At 45.2% G+C, this 18159-nt stretch overlaps 1 protein-coding gene across 1 annotated transcript in view; it reads left to right on the top strand.

Annotated features, from left to right (window-relative positions):
* The window catches only part of EIF3J (eukaryotic translation initiation factor 3 subunit J), a 105915-nt gene that overhangs the window by 34057 nt on the left and 53699 nt on the right, over positions 1 to 18159 (top strand). Inside the window, exon 4 of the mRNA XM_069222957.1 lies at positions 8281 to 8369. Coding sequence (XP_069079058.1) covers positions 8281 to 8369 — 89 coding nt within the window. The remainder of the gene's footprint in view (positions 1 to 8280; positions 8370 to 18159) is intronic.

Genomic DNA, 18159 nt, shown 5'->3' with positions numbered 1-18159 from the left:
TGTGCATTTATTGTGCTGAGAAGTTTGATACCAAACTTCCCAGTTTTCAGTGTAGCCATTCTGGTGCTGTGGAGTTCGTGTATGACAGACTCCCAGACCATACACTCTTATGGCTACCCTGCACTTAAAATGTCTAAGGTTTTGCTAAGACACTGTAGGGGCACAGTGCTCATGCACTGGTGCCCTCACCTATGGTATAGTGCACCCTGCCTTAGGGCTGTAAGGCCTGCTAGAGGGGTGACTTATCTATACTGCATAGGCAGTGTGAGGTTGGCATGGCACCCTGAGGGGAGTGCCATGTCGACTTACTCGTTTTGTCCTCACCAGCACACACAAGCTGGCAAGCAGTGTGTCTGTGCTGAGTGAGGGGTCCCCAGGTTGGCATAAGACATGCTGCAGCCCTTAGAGATCTTCCCTGGCATCAGGGCCCTTGGTACCAGGGGTACCAGTTACAAGGGACTTACCTGGATGCCAGGGTGTGCCAATTGTGGAAACAAAAGTACAGGTTAGGGAAAGAACACTGGTGCTGGGGCCTGGTTAGCAGGCCTCAGCACACTTTCAAATCAAAACATAGCATCAGCAAAGGCAAAAAGTCAGGGGGTAACCATGCCAAGGAGGCATTTCCTTACAATATACATATGTCCGTAGGGCTTGTCTGTCTTTGAATGGTGTGGGGACAGCAGATAGGAATGTTTGCAGAGTGGGTGTGTCACTTCAGGAGAGGGTGTCTGTATATGTTGTCTCTGCAGGATTGTTTGTGCATAGTGGGTATTTTTCCCTTTGAAGGGTTTGTTAATCTGCAGTAGTATGTCTGCATGGTCTTTGTGTTACTGCACCGATTGAGCATCTGATCAGGTCGGGAGAGAGAGAGATTGGGGGATATTGGGGGGGGGGGGGGTTGAGGGAGAACGTGAGGGAGGGAGGGGGGGAGAGAACATTTGTGCATTTCTCTGGACGACTTCCGGGCCTTTGCACGCTATTAGAGATCTTTATGATCTGAACCTTAGAAACGGCTGCTCCCGCAACATTCTGCTCTGCTCTGTTCTTTACTTCGCCAGCACCCACCCATTGATGTGAGACAAAACGGGAATGACCGAGGAAACGAGAGAAAAGATAACCGTGACAGACCATTAAAATTAAAGTAGAAATTGCATAAAAACAAGAGGAAAGGGAATGAAAATTAAAACTGTTATTAAAATGATAGGTAATTACCCCACAGTTCAGGGAACAAGAGAGGCGGGAAAAGGGAAAAGAATGAGCATTAAAAAGTAGTTAAGAAGATAATCTCTGTTATTGGGTAAAATCTTTGTCAGATGCCAAATAGAAAAGTGCCTGTCACAGACTCCTCACTGTAATCTGCAGTTCACTGATACCAACTCTTGAGAGAGAGTTCACTGGATTCCTAACGGGCTGCACATTTAGTATACAAGTAATGGATCTAAATTGAAGAACTATATACACAACGATCTGTATTCCCTAAGATCACATTTTATAATACCATAGTGATAATGCAGTAGGTTAATGCACCTGTTGAGCAAATTGTTTATAATATTTTTGATCACTGGTTGTAATCAGTTTATTGAAAAGTGTTAATGCCCCTTCTGTATGGATCTTTATGTAACCTTTGTACCACAGTTTCCAATGTTAGGGAAGTACCTCCATATCAGAAGTGCACGGACAATATGATCCCAATACCAGCAAAGTTCTGGGGTTAAAACTTAAGAAAAAATACAAATTGAAACGTTTGCTCTCAAAATGTACTAATATCACACACAAAGCACCTCCCTATGCTGCAAACATGTATTTCCTTATGCAAAGTATTCCTTTTGCCCAGCAATTTTATGACCAGACCGGAGACTCTATTATGCGTTCTTTTCTTACTTTAATTTCAACAGCAGCAGTCAAGAAACTACAACTCCCAAGAGGGTTAGCTATAGACTAACCAATGGGAGCAAAACAGTAACTAGAACTGGACCAATAGGAATAGGCCATAAACCATAGAGAGCACCCTTGACTGCAAGCAGCTCTTTTCTTGCTGCTCGCAGTCAAGATGAGTACTCTCTTTGCTCTTCTAAGTACTTAATGGTTTGCAGATGTATTTGTTATTTATCTTTCTAGCGTAAATTTTGTTGTTACCAAGTTGGGGGAGTAATTTGTTTCGGTGCCTACCGCTTCGCGGCCGTTTTATCCAGTTTTTACCCCTTTTTTCCAGCCCCCCTCCCCTCTGGCACCAACCGTCGTGGTAGCGCGCGCTCCAACGAGCGTTCGATCGCGCTCTTCCTTCTGTTTAGTCAGCGCGTTGTACGCGCGTCGCACGGGGAATCCCTTACCGGTCCTCCAGTCAGAGGCAGCCTTCCTCGGTTTCGCCTCTCCGGCCGTGTGCAGGAACCAGCGTCCAGCCTCCTGCGAACGGCTTTGCGCGTCTCCGACAGCGCGCACGGAACAGCGTCTGTATCGTGGCCTCTCCCCAACGCCTCTTCGCTCCTCATTTGTTCTTCTGAGTCCCCGCCCCGGGGAAGAGCCATTTTTTCAGCACAAGGAGCGTGTTGCTCCTATTCACCCTTAAATACCCTCTCTTTGGGTTTCTGCCTACAGCACACTTTTGGGCTTGTTTCTTCTTGTGTTTGCCCACACTAACTCTCTTATTATTATGGAACTGGGGAGTTCTCCTTCAAGGTCTGCCTCCGAGGAGGATGAGGGATCCTTTACACAGGATCTTAATAAGTTTATCCAGTCCTCTGTGAAACATGCTATGAAAGCATCTATGGACAAAATGTCAAAAAATATTGAAAATTCTGTCATGTCCATGGTGTCCAAATCTATGGCCCATTCTGCGGGGGAAAGCAGAAAACGAAAACTACCCTCTTTTAAACTAAGTAAAGGCGCACAAACAGGAAGTGAGCTTGCCTCACACCAGACTGAGGACTTGATTCCTCCCAGGCCTCCTAAGGAGGGGATTCCTGCCAAAAATACGGCATCGCAATCTAAATGCAAAGCAAAATCAAAACCTATCACTGCGCCAAAAAAGATTGTGTTTTAAAAAATTTTGGACATGGACGACGAGGACATGGATGATTTATCTCAGTCCGATAATCCTGATGATACTTTTTCCCCATCCTCCCCTTCCCCCAAACGCATAAAAATTTCGGCTGGTGACCCCTCTACCAGTGTTGTCGACTCAGAGGGTGTTCCCATGTTTGACCCATCTCTCATACACCATCCTAACTCGACAGAATGGCTCCCGTTGGACCATGTAGGGGATTATATCGCTTCCCACTTACGTCTTCCTCTAGATAAGCAGACGAGATCCAAGTTAAAATCCGAATGCCCCAGACCGTCGTTAAATTCCAATATTACCGCAACCCCAATCATTGATGACTCTTATCACTTTCTTTACCAAATTTGGTAAGGATCCTCATAAAGGAGTGGACAGGGCCTGGACCACGTGTCAGGACAAGCTTCTGGATGTGGTGGGTCCTCTAGCAAGAATTTTCGATCTAGCCGAATCAGCCAGGTTAGAGGACTCGACTATTGATCCCTTGGATCTTTCCCTTTGGATTCAAAGAGCCTTTTGTTTCTTGGGCAATGCGAACTCTGCTATTATTCATGAAAGGCGCAAGGGCCTTCTGCTCAAAATGGACCCCAAGTTAGCTAACTTCGCCACTCGAGACCCTGGCATTCAGGCCGACGGGAAACTCTTCGGTGACAATTTCATCAAAGACATCAGTCGTTTTGTGTCGACATTCTCTTCATTGGACAAAGCCCAACGAAATCTCAAAGTTTTCAACCAACGTGTTTTTTCCCGGGCCGGTAGAGGTAGGAGCCGCTTTACCGGCCGCACATACAGGAACCAAGGCTCAAGAGGATCTGCCAATTCCTTCACTACCTATTACCACGAGTTTAAACCCCACTTTTATCCACAAAGATCTAGGGGTTTCCGCAACCGTGGTCAACGTTTCTCCAGACCGCCCGTTAATCAAGGTAAGCCAACCTTCTGGCCCTCCCGTGGGAGGTCGTCTTCGTTTCTTTCTTCAGAAATGGAAGTCAATCTCAGCAGACCCTTGGGTCCTTTCCACTGTTCAGGGATATCAGATCGAACTCCTTTCTCCTCCCGTCCAACACTGTCTTCCTCCTTTTCCAAAGTTTTCTCTAGAAATGTCCTCTCTAATCTATTCAGAGATCCAATCTCTCTTAGAAAAAGACCCCATCCACCTTTGCACTCCAGACCCGTCCGGATTCATCAGCTCTATATTTCTTGTCCACAAAAAGAACAAAAAGTTAAGGCCGGTTATCAACCTGAAATCTTTCAACCAGTTTGTCATCTATCGACACTTCAAGATGGAAACCATTATCCATCTCAGGGACATTTTGCTCCAATTCGATTGGCTAGTCAGACTAGATTTACAGGATGCATACCTGACCATTCCCATTCATCCTTCCCACAGAAAGTTTCTGCAATTTCTTTGGAACTCAAAAACTTATCATTTTTCCTCTCTCCCGTTCGGTCTATCCTCCGCACCCTGGTGCTTCACAAAACTATTGAAACCGGTCGTCACCTTCCTTCGCTCCCTAGGCATCAGGCTCATTATCTACCTCGACGACATTCTGATCATGCACCAGAGCAAATCTTCTTTGCTGACCCATCTACAGATAACATCCACACTCCTCTCAGATCTCGGTTTCCTGATAAATCACGAAAAGTCAGTTCTCCTGCCTTGTCAACAAATAGAATTTCTGGGCTTCCAAATAGATTCCGTTTCGGCTGCTCTTTTCCTTCCCCGTTCCAAAGTTTCCACAATAAAAAAGGAACTAATCTTAACTCTTCAAAAAGATACTATTTCTCTCAGGGCCCTCGCAAGGGTCGTCGGCCTTCTCTCGTCCTCTATCCAGGCCATCTTTCCAGGACCCCTTCACTACCGCGCCCTCCAGCGTCTCAAAATCCTTCATCTTCGAGGATTGGCCTTTTCCGACCTTGTCTCGTTGGATCAGGAATCTCAGATGGAAATCCAATGGTGGATATCCCATTTAGAGGCTTGGAACGGCAGATCCATCTTCCCCTCTGTGCCCGATCTTGTGTTAGAATCAGATGCAAGTCTCACGGGTTGGGGCACCCGCTGTGGTTCAATATCGACTGGCAGTATATGGTCCGCAGAGGAGTCCAGATTGCACATAAATTGTTTAGAGCTTCTTGCAGGTTCCTTTGCGATCAGAAGCTTCACTAAAAACAGAGCACGATGCTCCATTCTGCTCCGTATGGACAATATATCAGCGGTGCGTTACATCAACCATTTAGGGGGCACCAGATCCAGACCCCTGGCCCTGCTAGCCAAGAGCCTCTGGGATTTTTGCCTGTCCCACAAATTTTCCCTTGTAGCAGAATATCTACCGGGTTCATTGAATTCCAATGCAGACTGGCATTCACGCCATCTCTCGGACTCCAGCGATTGGAAATTACACCAGTCAGTTTTTTATCAGATAGAACGGAAATGGGGTCCTTTTCAGGTAGACCTCTTTGCGTCCAGACTCAACACCCAGCTTCCCCACTTTTTCAGCTGGCGCCCGGACCCTCTAGCGTTGGCTACAGACGCCTTCCTACAAGATTGGTCCGGATCCCTCAATTATGCCTTCCCTCCCTTTATCCTCATCAACAGAGTCCTGAACCAGGTCAGACGTCAGAAGGCATCCATCGTCCTGTTGACTCCCTTTTGGCAATCTCAAGTTTGGTTCCCTCCCCTTCTCGAGCTCACAGTGGATTTCCCCATCTTACTACCGACTTTTCCGTCCCTTATTCAAGATCCTTTCGGTTGCCCTCACAAACTGATTCTCGACCACTCTTTAACACTCTCAGCCTGGCTCATTTCCGGTCTGCCCAGCAGACCCATTCTATTTCGGCAGAAGCTTCAGAATTCATTAATAACGCATGGGCACCCGGCACGAGGCGAGCCTATAAATCAGCCTGGGCTCTTTGGGCAAGCTGGTGTCTGGGAAAATGTTCCAATCCCTTTTCAGCAGATCTAAACCTCATTATTAATTTCCTAGCCGCCCAGGCGGGCTTAGGTAAGTCCTATCGCACAATAAATCTTTACAGATCAGCTATATCCATGAACCACTCAAATATTGATGGCAACCCGATTGGGTCCCATCCTTTGATCTGTCGTCTCCTGAAGGGAGTCAAGTTCTTCAAACCCCCTTCTGCCAAGTATTCACATATCTGGGACATCTCCCTTGTGTTAAATCTTTTCCTTTCCTGGCCAGATAATCCAAGTCTTTCTCTTAAAATGCTCTCTGCCAAGCTTACTATGTTGCTCTGCTTAATTTCTATTAAAAGGACTTCGGACGTTAGGTCCTTAGATGTTTCTGCCCGGCAATTCTTACCTTCTGGGGTCCTATTTCACATTTCCAAACGCACCAAAACTAACTTACATTCCGTTTTCTATCCTTTCTTTCCAGACAAGCCAAAGTTATGTGTGGGTCTTTGTTTAAAAGAATATGAAAAAAGAACTGTTAACCTGAGAAAGTCCTCTTCCAATCAATTATTGATCTCCTTTCGAAAACCTCACGGTCGAGTGACTTCAGGCAACTTTGGCCCGCTGGATTAAATTGATTATGTCTCTAGCGGGTATAGATATTTCTGTTTTGGGAGCACATTCCTCCAGGGGGGCTATGACCTCCAAAGCTTTTGCCCTTGGGTCCAGTTTAGAGGACATTCTCAAGTCGGCAGATTGGTCAAACGATAATGTTTTCAAAACCTTCTATTGTAAACCTGTTAGAACTGCTTCTTCCTTAGTTATTGACAAGCTTTAAACGCGCATAATAGACCCTCTGGTCTTGTCATAAAATGTAGATTTTCCTAGTAATTTATGACGGAAAGTCTTAATTTTATTAAAGACACGGAGGCGAATATTATCCCACCACAGTACTTCTATTAATATGTACTTTTTCTTTCCCTCCCAGCGACTCCAGCATTGCCTCCAGCTTCCGGATAACGCCGCTAGCTCAATCAGTTCCTTCTTCAAGAAGAGACCCCCGAAGGCGTCATCTCAACCTGTCCAGGATCAGCTTCCTCATCCATCGCCCTCTCGGCTCATCACTGTGCTTGAAGACTTTTGCTCCATTTCGTTATCTTTTGCAATAATTGGACTTATTTACCCTTTGTTTCATGACTCTATTTGACTTGCTCGTTCAAGAAAAGAGGGCTGCTTGCAGTCAAGGGTGCTCTCTATGGTTTATGGCCTATTCCTATTGGTCCAGTTCTAGTTACTGTTTTGCTCCCATTGGTTAGTCTATAGCTAACCCTCTTGGGAGTTGTAGTTTCTTGACTGCTGCTGTTGAAATTAAAGTAAGAAAAGAACGCATAATATTCGCCTCCGTGTCTTTAATAAAATTAAGACTTTCCGTCATAAATTACTAGGAAAATCTACATTTTAATAAACTAAAAAATAGCAATATTTTCTAACCAGCTAACTTACAGGTAGTATGTTGGACAACTGGATTTCTTTACAAGACAAGTAGATTCCATGAACATTTTGCCCCTTGGACAAGTACATTTATTTTAAAAATTCCGCACCCTGGTGATATGTTCCGTTTAGACAGCCAGTGATTAGCAACTGTTGAGGGGTTCACAAAGGAACTCTCCTGGATGCTGTATTGTATTCTGATGCACTTGGGTGCATTAATTTAACAAATGAAACATAATAAGTTAACTCCTGCAAAGTTCTCCTGTTGTATCTATTCTTTACAAAGCTGCTTGTGGTTTGGAACATTTAGAGCTTTGTGTTCCGATGTGCATTGATGTCCTTCCCTTCTGGCCTTCCAGTAATAGGTTACAATCATCAGTCTGAAGCAAGTAACTATGCTAAATAGTGGGTTGTCCTAGGGATGGCACTCTGATTCATCCACTTATCCCGTCATATCGGAATCCTGTTTATAAAGAGTTGAGTTCGCGTTTTCAGCTGAGGATCGCATGTCCCATGACTTTCTTATCCCACTGGGCCATGGCTCAGTCCCTCATTACATAAGTGATATTTTCAAGATAAGCTTATTATAAACATACAGCGACATCTTTGTCAGGTTTGAACTTCCATCCTAAGGTGTAGTGGGCTTGGATGATAGCCCAAACTGCAAGTAGTAGAACAATTTGGAACATTTTTCAACCTTGAATTGTCATGTGCAGTTTCCATGCCTGAGGTTCTGAAGTTAGCATCCTTTGACCATTTCTGCTTGACTTGTATGAATAAGTTCAGTATTTGTTAGAATGAAAAAATCTGGTTTCCCTTTCAGACGCAAAAGTTTCGGAAAAGAAAAAATTACAAGAGAAAATAAAAGAAAAAGAATCGAAATTGAAGAAAAAACAAGAGGAAATGCAAAAGGTAGTAAGTTTAATTCTGTATTTAGAGGTTATATTTAGCATATAATTCACGTATAAGATTTTAGTCCTATCATTTAAGACAGTCCGTCCACATGCTGTTTTGGCCGCCCTGCAACACTACATGTTAAGGTTTCTGCTCTCCTAGTTTAATCCATGTTTTTTTTGTTTTATTTTTTTTCTCCAAGGTTTAGAGGATAACTGTTCTGAATAGGGCTAATAGTACTGCAGTGCTGGCTGAGATGGTAGTCTAACTTTCGTGAACACCTCTGTCGACATAATGCGTAGTAAAAACAACTTGAGTAGAGTACATTGTAAATGTAAAATAGTGTAATTTACATGATGAAAGTCTGTAACAAAATGAGAAATATTTGTTCTGTACAAAGGCAATGCTAAACTAATCAAGCTTAGATCAGTCAAGGAAATTAGAACATAGAAGAAAAAGTTGGGTCTTCCTGAGTCAGTTGACGTGTGGTTGGTAGATTAGAGAACCCTAGCTGTAATAAATTAATATCTCAACCTCTTTGGTGGGTCAAGCCCTTATTGTATTGCATGTACATGTGGATTGCTTAGATATGGCTTGTATTCTGCATGTCCCTTGCTCACCATGGGAATGGCGGAGCTGAAGCCTATAGGATTCCTCATTTTTTTTTTTTACATTATGTGCCTATTCTTGACAATCAGACAGTCAATGCCTAGTTTCCTTATTACGTTCTACTTCACTGCTTTATTTCTAGCCAGGCATCAGATGTCTGTTTTCGTAATTCTAAATGGTGAACTTGTCTGAATGCACTTATTCTACAACAGGGAATAGACAAAGAACCTCATTCAGATCTCAGAGTTATTCTGGATTATGCCTCTTGCAGAATTGCAGTGCCTGCTGTGGACATGCATACTTCAAGAGGCAGCTTGCTGAGGCACACATTTTAGCTCTGAAATTGGCCTTGGTGTACCTTAGTAAAAATAAAAAAAATGAAAAGGATAATTTTGGGAATGTCATTCTGAACTTTGGGCTCTTGCCTAGGCAGTAATTATTCTGAATGGGAAAAATCTGCTACACTGTCCATTCTAAACTCCAAGAAGGGTGGACCATGTTTTTTGCACCCCTGCCACCAGCTTGCAGGAGACAAAACCTAGGAGGGATATTTATTGCTTTGTTGGGGGGGTGCTCAATGTTGGATTCCTCTTGTGCACCTCCCGCTTTTCTGCCTAGGATCCACACACAGAAGTATTTAGTATTGATATATGCAGTAATGTTTCCTGTGATAAACTGGAGTCACAAGTGAGTTACTTTTCGATGCTTTGTTAGTTGTGTTCCCACTTATTTCTTTCTTGTAGAATCCAGTCTCACAATAAAGGACACACAGCCTGCATGATTCCTTTGTAGCTGTGCTACGGTTGCTTTTTATTAGCCAGCATTTTTCTACATACAGCCATACTTGGAATCTGTTCAAAAGTATGTACACATTTGTTCAAAATTATGCAACTATAATTATCTGCCTCTATCTTCCCATTTTCATAGAGAAACCATAGAACTTCTCACTTTCTAGATATTCCACTCTCAGCCAGTGTTTAGTTTTCACATAATCTTTATTCTCTATTTTGATCTACTGAGACAATCCTTCATTGATTCTTCTATCCTTCTTTTGTTAGGGTGCTGATAGTTCCATCAAGGTGTTTCTACTGTTATTTAGCATACTGTCTTTGCACTCCATGTGTGAGATGCTTTGCACTCCTAACTCATCCAGGGCATTGTCATCTGTGGGTGAAGAATGAGTAGGTTACCTCTTAGCTGCTCTGGATTTGGTCTGATTTTGCAATAAAATCTGCTCTCAGTTTCCACAACCACTAGCTGGGCTTGGGCGTATTCAGACTTCTGATTTACAGATCGAGGAAACTAGCTATGACATTCACCTACGCAATTACACACCGATTAATATGGCAGCTTCTGATAATAAGCAGTCTTTACCTTCTCTTTTGGAGGTTAGGTAAAATGTTTAGAACCGCAGTGTGCTACCTTTTACAGTGGAAGGTTCGATTGAAGGCTGGTCCTCCAGGTGTTGCCTGTAAGGTAAGAGTATCTCTAATTTATTTGAACCCCTTTTCTCAAAGGAGAATCCAGTCAGGCAAGGACTTTACCTACTCGGGTCTTTTCTTCCCTCTTAGGCCTAGGGATACCATAGTTGTGCTTTAGGTTCTGTTTTAGGCTGTTTAGCCTGGATAGTTGAGATCCTGAAGGCACTCCTGTTTTTCCCCCTCAACTGTTCTTATCCTCTTTACTTTTGTTGTACAGAATATGCTTACTCCTCAGCCTTCGTTGAGATGAGTCTGTTCTGATTGGCATTTTCTGCTGCAAATTCTTTCTACCAGATTCACCTTGCCCTCGTTTTCAGCTTCCAGTGCTCAAGATTAGGCATGGGTGGCTTCTTTCAGATGTTATATTTACCGATGTTGTCTCAAAACGGAAGCTCTTGGAATGTGTGTCCTTCTTGAAAGGCCCTTTGTCACTGCCCACCCCAGTACAACACTGGTAGTGGGGTGAGCACTTGGTTTTTAATACATTGTAACTAGCATGGTTTTACAAATGCAAGATGACTGTTGCAAGTACCAAGCTAGGAGCAACCCGATTTACAAAAATTTAGATAAAAATGAAACAATATTGTGAATTTAAAAAAAAAAGCTCACACATACCTTAGTAGTGGAGGAATCGCAAATGTTGCTTACGTGTTTTCTTTTTTTTTTTCTTTTTTTTTTTCTTCAGCAGCCCTGCAACAGATGTTAAGAATTAGTGCTGTCGGGATTTAGTTAGGTGTGCTATATGGTAGGAATCTCAGCCTAGTTAAAAATTCACAAGACTCTTCACTGATGGAGTTTCCAGCTGGGAAAATTGCAGGTTCCAGGGAGGAGGGGCCGAAAGCTTTCCACACTCGTGTATGTGGGTGAGTGTCGGGCTGTCATGTCTGGTCATATTCCCTTGCCCCTGAGCATCACTAGTCTTTTACATTGTTATTTATTCTTGGTTAAGTACACGTACACAAATGGTTTCTTGGCAGGAAAGGCTTTAAAAAATAGCTGATCAGTGAAATGAACTGCCAATTAGTTGTATGCCTGCCTGAATAGGCAAGTTTTAAAGTCCTTCCAGAAAGGTAGATAGTTTCCAATCATACAAAATCCAGGAAGGAATCTGGAAGTGTGTGTGCCTGAACAGAAAACTCCAGACAGCCATTTCGTTCATTGAGAATCTAAAAGCGGCGTGGTAGTTTGATCCGGAGAATCTCATCACTTGCCTGCTCAGAAAACCGGATGGGTGGGGTTATGCCTTTAATGGCCTTAAAAGTGGTGCAGCAGGTCTTAAGTAGTTGCTTCAGTATAGTTGTTACACAGGAGTGTCAGAAGTTCATGTGAGGCGAGCAGTTTCAATTTGGATCACATGTAGCCTATTGGTGATGTTATTGAGGAGTGCTAGGTAGATGGAACTGGCATAGTGTTGTACCCAAAGCAAAACGGAAAGTTTATTTCACAGACCAACACCAACGTCCTCACAGCCCTGAGTCCAAGCCAACTGACACTCAGAATGCCATGAGGTCATCAGAACTCCCTGCTGGCAACCTTCCATAAAGGTGCACTGCCTCATACTAGACAAATAACAATAGTACAAATGTAAAACACAACACATCTTCCTCCTTAACAAAAACAAACCCCAACACAAAACAGCCTTCTCATATCATACTTTTGTTTACAATATACATCTTACTGCATTGAAATATAATGAGCTAAAGAACCTTTGCCACGACCCTCCTTAATGCATTACATATTGATTCAAATATTTAGGTCTAACAACACTTCTTTTAGGCCTATCAACCACACCCTCCAGATTAACACCTCCCTTCAACCTCTCAACTTTACCCAAAACACCTGCAGCATCCATGCTTACATTTCCACTACCATCTTGCATCCTGTTATCCTGTACATATTCTCCTGAGCCCCTTCCTAGATCACTTGTATGCCCAACGCACACATTTCCTCCTTCCTGTTGAATTCTGCATCGCCTCACATTTTCACCCGATTCTACCTCCCTGAGTACCACCATTACGGCCACTACCATTAAACTCACCTCCAGCCCGAACACCTGAATACTGCACACCAGGAACCACACTTGTCACTTTCACCGCATTCCTCTTATTCCACCAATTGCCACCCTCCGCAATAACAGAATGTTCTGATGGATGCAAACTACCTTATGAATTCACCCTTGTGCCAGCATCCAACAGAAAATCTTCTTCCCAGCTCTCCACGAGGACGTCACAGTTGCACGGCTCCATGCTACTCGTTTGACACCACTGTGCCAATAAGAGGTCCTCACCAGCGTGCTGACGTGAGTTCCCTTTTTTCCGTGCCTCTGGCGCTAACGGTGTTCTCCTAGCTCTTGCTTCTGTTGGAGGTTTCATCTTGTTGCTCTTTGTAGTTTCAATATCTCCCTCTAAGAAGTCTGGTTTCAAGCCTTGCAGAGAGTGTGGGGGTCGCATGTTGGTCACTGACCCTCATGACGATTCTTTGGTGCCTTAGCTCTGAGCATGATGTCCAGGAGTGTGTGTCTTGCCAGAGCATGAATCCTAAGGCTTTAAAGGAAAGGGAGGCCAAACTCTTTTTGGCTAAGGTGAAGAAGGGTCATAGGAGCCATAGAAGATCCTCGAAGAAGGATAAGAAACGGTGCCGCCATGACTCTCGGAGCCGATCAAGATAGAGGCCTCCATCTCGTCGGCGCCGTGGGAGGGGAGTGACGGTGACTCCGCAACCCCAGTCCTGATGCTTCTGCGGCGCTGTCCGTCTTTGAGGTTGTGGCACCTCAGGACAGTCCTCTATTTTTCACCTACTGCCCAGGAATCCGATGGCCAGCAAGTACAGGTGCGAGAGGGAGACCAGCGGTATCTTGCCTTCGCGTCTCCGAGAGCGGATACGGCGGCATTTTTGAATGCCATGTTTACTATCCTCAACACCATGGCCCCTGCTGGTCCCACGGGTCCATTGGCATTTTAGTTGGGCTCCCCTGCTCTGTACAAGGCGGTGCCATTTATGCCATTCTATCTGGCTGAGGGTACCGGACCGGTGCCGTTGACATCGCCTCGGGGTCCTGTGAATCCCATGACGTCACCTTCTAGATCTATGGTGCCGATATCATCACCCCGTCAGCCAGCACCGATGGAATCACATGCATCTTCTGTGCCATTAGGATCCGTGCTGGCGCCGGATTCGGGTGATGGATTCGAACGGAGTCAGCCTTCCTCTCCTGTTCCTCGTCAGGTGTTGAAGCCGGTGTCTTCAACGTCAGCAAATTCCATGTCGACGCCGAGGTTGGAGGCTCGATTGAGGTCATGCAGGAAGTCCTTGCGTCTCTTGAAAGAGGAAGAATATCAAAGGCAGTTGTTAGAGGAAAGAGAGATTGTTGAGCCTTTGGGAGAGTATCAGGGCCTGGAGTCGGCCAGTGGGCTGGATACTTCCTCAGAATTGGACTTGGGGAATTTATGGAGGAGGCAGCTTCTTTTCACAAGCTGATCAGGAAGGCAGCAGACTTTTTAGAACTTCCATTGCCTGCTGCAGAAGTTAAAACTAACATTTTAATGGAGGTGCTGCATCCTTCTTCGGCTTCTGCATACCCTTTGCTTCCTTTCAATGAGGCCCTTATGGAACCCATATTAGAACTTTGGAGGAAGCCTGTATCGTCGCCTGCGGTGAATAGAGCTGTGGCAAGGAGATTTAGAGTGGCGTCTAGTGATCCGGGGTTTTTATCACTACATCCTACCCCGGAGAGTTTGGTGGTCCAGGCATCTTGCTGTACAAGCTCGGCTCCGGGCTCCTTCCCTGTGATTCCATCTGACAGGGAATCCAAGCGGATGGAAGAATCCGCAAAGAAGACTTTTTCTTCTTGCAGCATGGCTCGCAAGGCTGCAAACGCTACCTGTGTGCTGGGTAGGTATGTCCATGCCCTCATGGACTCCGCGAAAGCCATGGTTTCTGATCTGCCGCAAGATACACAGAGACCATTTGGGAAACTCCTGTCTGATGCGCAGGCTGCGGCGAAACCAATAAGTCAGTCAGGCCTGGACTCTATGGACTCAGTGGCCAGGGCAATGGGTACATCTATTGCTACCAGGAGGCACACTTGGTTGAGGTCCTGGGTTTTCTTCGGATGTACAGACCACCTTGTTGGATTTGCCGTTTGACGGGGAAAACTATGGCGATAAAGCGGACTCTACCCTAGAGCGCCTTAAAGATAGCTGGGCACAAAGTCTTTAGGATTGCAAGCCTCCTCTGCTACCCCTTCTAGGTCGTTTTGTAGGTTTAGGGGGTTTGGGCGTGGGGCAGTTTATCGAGGGAGACCTCAGTCCAGCAGCCTACCAGCCTCCCATATCGGTCCTTTAGAGGGCCGGGAAGGGTTAGAACCAGAGGGGCCACCCAGCAGCACACTGTCCTCTTCCTCTGGAGGACAACAGCAAGGGAAGCAGCCCTAGTTTTCTCCCCTTTGTCGACCATGCTTCTCCTGTAGGGGTAAGATTGCTTCTTTTTCTCCACGAGTGGGAGTTAGTTACATCGGACTCATGGGTTCGGAATATTGAGAAAAGGATATGCTCTCCCTTTCAGGAGTTTCCTCCTCCCCGTCCCTCGTTTTGTTCAGAAGACCATCTCCTGTTACAGCTGGACGTTTCAGACCCTATTGTCAAAATGTGCAGTAGTTACTCAAGATACTTCCTGATCCCCAGGAAGGACGGTCGTTTAAAACCCATTCTAGACCTGAGGATTTTGAATTGGTTACTCAAGCAGGAGAAATTCAAAATGCTGACTCTAGCGCAGGTGCTTCTGGCGTTGAACAAAGAGGATTGGATGGTGCCTGTCGACTTGCAGGATGCGTATTTTCATATCCCCATTCTCAAGTTGCACTGGAAGTATCTCTGGTTTGTGGTGGGGTCTCAACACTACCAGTTTGTGGTCCTTCCATTTGGTCTTACTTCAGCACCTCGAGTCTTCACAAAGGTGATGGCAGTGGTGGAAGCAAGTCTCGGAAGGGAAGGGATATCGGTATTCCCTTACCTGGATGATTGGTTGATCAAAGCCATGTCTCCAGAGCTTGTATTGCGTCACTTGCTGATGACAACTCAGTTGTTGTTGTTGTTGTTCTGGCTGGGTTTTTCGATCAATGTACCCAAATCTCATCTGGAGCCCTCTCAACTCCTCCTGTTCATAGGGGCAGTGCTGGACACATTGAATCGAGCCTATCCTCCGCCTCAGCGGTTCCAGGATGTTCAGGCGTTGATTCCAATGTTTCAAAATGGAGCGGCGTTCCAGTCCTCAAGGTCTTATGCCTGCTCAGTCTGTTCGCTTCTTGCATTCTGTTGGTCTCTCATGCACGTTGGCACATGAGGGCTCTCGAATGGTGCTTTCGCAGGCAGTGGTTTCAACACAAAGGGGATCTCTGAGTCTAACGATCTCCAGAGACGCTGCAGCGGATTTGCGATGGTGGGCTGTGAACGGCAACCTTTCACAGGGAAGGCCGTTTTCACTGCTGCTGCCGATGGCCACGGTCATGACGGATGCTTCTACTCTAGGGTGGGGAGCACATCTGGGGGACCTGGAGATCAAGGGTCGTTGGTCTCCAGTGGAACAGACATTTCATATCATATCCCCCCCCCCCCAATATACCCTTGATTCCTCTGGTTCTGAGGAAGATTCGCCAAGATCGGGCTCAGGTTATTTTAATAGCCCCGGATTGGCCAGGAAGGGTGTGGTACACGGACCTTCTCCAACTATTGCTGTGCCCTCCGCTCAGTCTACCGCACAGAGCAAACCTCTCGCAGGGGCAGGTTCTACACCCCCACCTCTAGAGTCTGCACCTCCATGCCTGTAGAATGAACAGGCAACCTGCGTTCCTTTTCTTTTCCCCCAGATGTAGTGGATGCTATTTTATCAGCCAGGCGACACTCCACTGAGACCATTTATGCCAGTAGGTGGCAAAATCCATGGATTGGTGCGGAGAAAGGCAAATTGACCCTTTGAAGGTCTGCCTTTCTGATATTTTATCATTTGCTCTAGACTTAGCAAAGAAGGGCTGTGCAGTAGCTATGGTTAAGGGTTATTTAGCTGCTCTGTCAGCCTTTCTTTGCCTTCCGGATCAGCCCTCATTGTTTAAATCACCTATTGTAGTTAGGTTTCTTAAGGGTTTACTTAATGTTTCCACCCATTCCTTTTCATGTGCCTCAGTGGGACCTAAATCTTGTTTTGACCTTTTTAATGGGGTCACCTTTTGAGCCCATGCACTCTTGCCTGTTAAGGTTTTTAGTGCTTATGACGGTTTTTCTTGTTGCCATAACCTCAGCTAGGCGGGTTAGTGAGCTCCAAGCTCTTTCTATTAAACCCCCTTACCTTGTTTTTCCTAGACAAAGTGGTGTCGAAAACCAGGGCGGCTTTCCTTCCAAAAGTTGTCACTTCTTTTCATATAGGGCAGACTATTACCCTTCCATCTTTCTAACCTCCTCGCCCCTCGAAGGAGGAAGTAAGGCTTCACCAGTTGGACCCTAAAAGGCAGCTTAGTTTTTACATTGAAAGGACGAAGGACTTTTGCCTGGAAGATCAGCTGTTCGTGGGGTACGTTGGACAGAGGAAGGGCAGAGCAGTCAATAAAAGAACTATCTCCAGGTGGGTTATCCTTTGTTTCAAGATCTGCTACTCGTTGGCGAAAAAGATACCCTCAGGGGGAATCAGCCCATTCCACCAGGACTAAGCCTGCTACTTCGGCCTTGGCAAAGGAGGGGTTCCGGTGGTGGATATTTGCAAGGCAGCAACTTGGGTGTCTCTCCATACCTCTGCAAAGCATTACTGCTTGAACTCTGAGGTTCGGGGGGACGGCCATTTTGCACAATCTGTTTTGCAGGATTTCTTGGTGTAATCACAAGCACCCACCCCGAGTGTGGTACTGCTTTGGGACTCTATTCATAAGGTGAGTAATCCACAGGTAGTTTGTATCCATCAGGATACGGTAAGTAACTTGTTCTTTAAATACTCCAACTACCCTAGTAGTTGGAAAGAAACTCGACACTCCTTTACCTGAGGTTTTTTCACTCTAACTTCACCCACACCAAATTGAACATCCCTGACACTTTCGAGATTGTCATATCTCAATTTGCTTTTAACTTGCTGTCTTTCCACATTATCTTTCACCTGATTGATATCAGAAGTAATGACACTCCCCAAAGTTTCTTGTGCGACCCACTCAGACAGTTCATTGCAAGAGTGTCTACCTTTCAAAAGTACAAAAGGAGCTATGCCAGTAGAAGAATGTGGTGTGTCGTCATAGCACCAAATCCTTTCTCCCACCATCTCCTGTACATTCTTTCCTGCACTAATGGCCAATTGTATAGTCTCCTTGACTAATCTGTTCACCCTCTCAACAAGACCGTTACCCTGTGGACTATACAATGCAGTAGTAAGATGCTTAACATTGTCTTTTAAAAAATTCAACCATCTGGTGTGATAAAAATTGTACCCCATTGTCCGTGACCAAAAACCTAGGAATACCCTCCTAATGAAAAATCTCCTTAAAAATCCAGTTACATTGGTTGTATTAGGTTCTCCTTAAAACTTGTGCGAAACCCACTTAGAATGAATCAACTGCAACCAACACATTTCTTTCCTTCATTAAAACCCCCGATAGGACCAATAAAATCCAACCCCAGTTTCTGCCAAAGCTTATCAGGAAATGGCACCGGACACAATGGCACTTCTCTTGTGTGCAAACTTTAACT

Source organism: Pleurodeles waltl, chromosome 3_1 (genome assembly GCF_031143425.1).
Source record: "Pleurodeles waltl isolate 20211129_DDA chromosome 3_1, aPleWal1.hap1.20221129, whole genome shotgun sequence".
Classification (NCBI taxonomy): Eukaryota; Metazoa; Chordata; class Amphibia; order Caudata; family Salamandridae; genus Pleurodeles; species Pleurodeles waltl.
The sequence above is the reverse complement of the archived record's forward strand: the minus strand, read 5'-3'. Positions and strand labels throughout refer to the sequence as shown.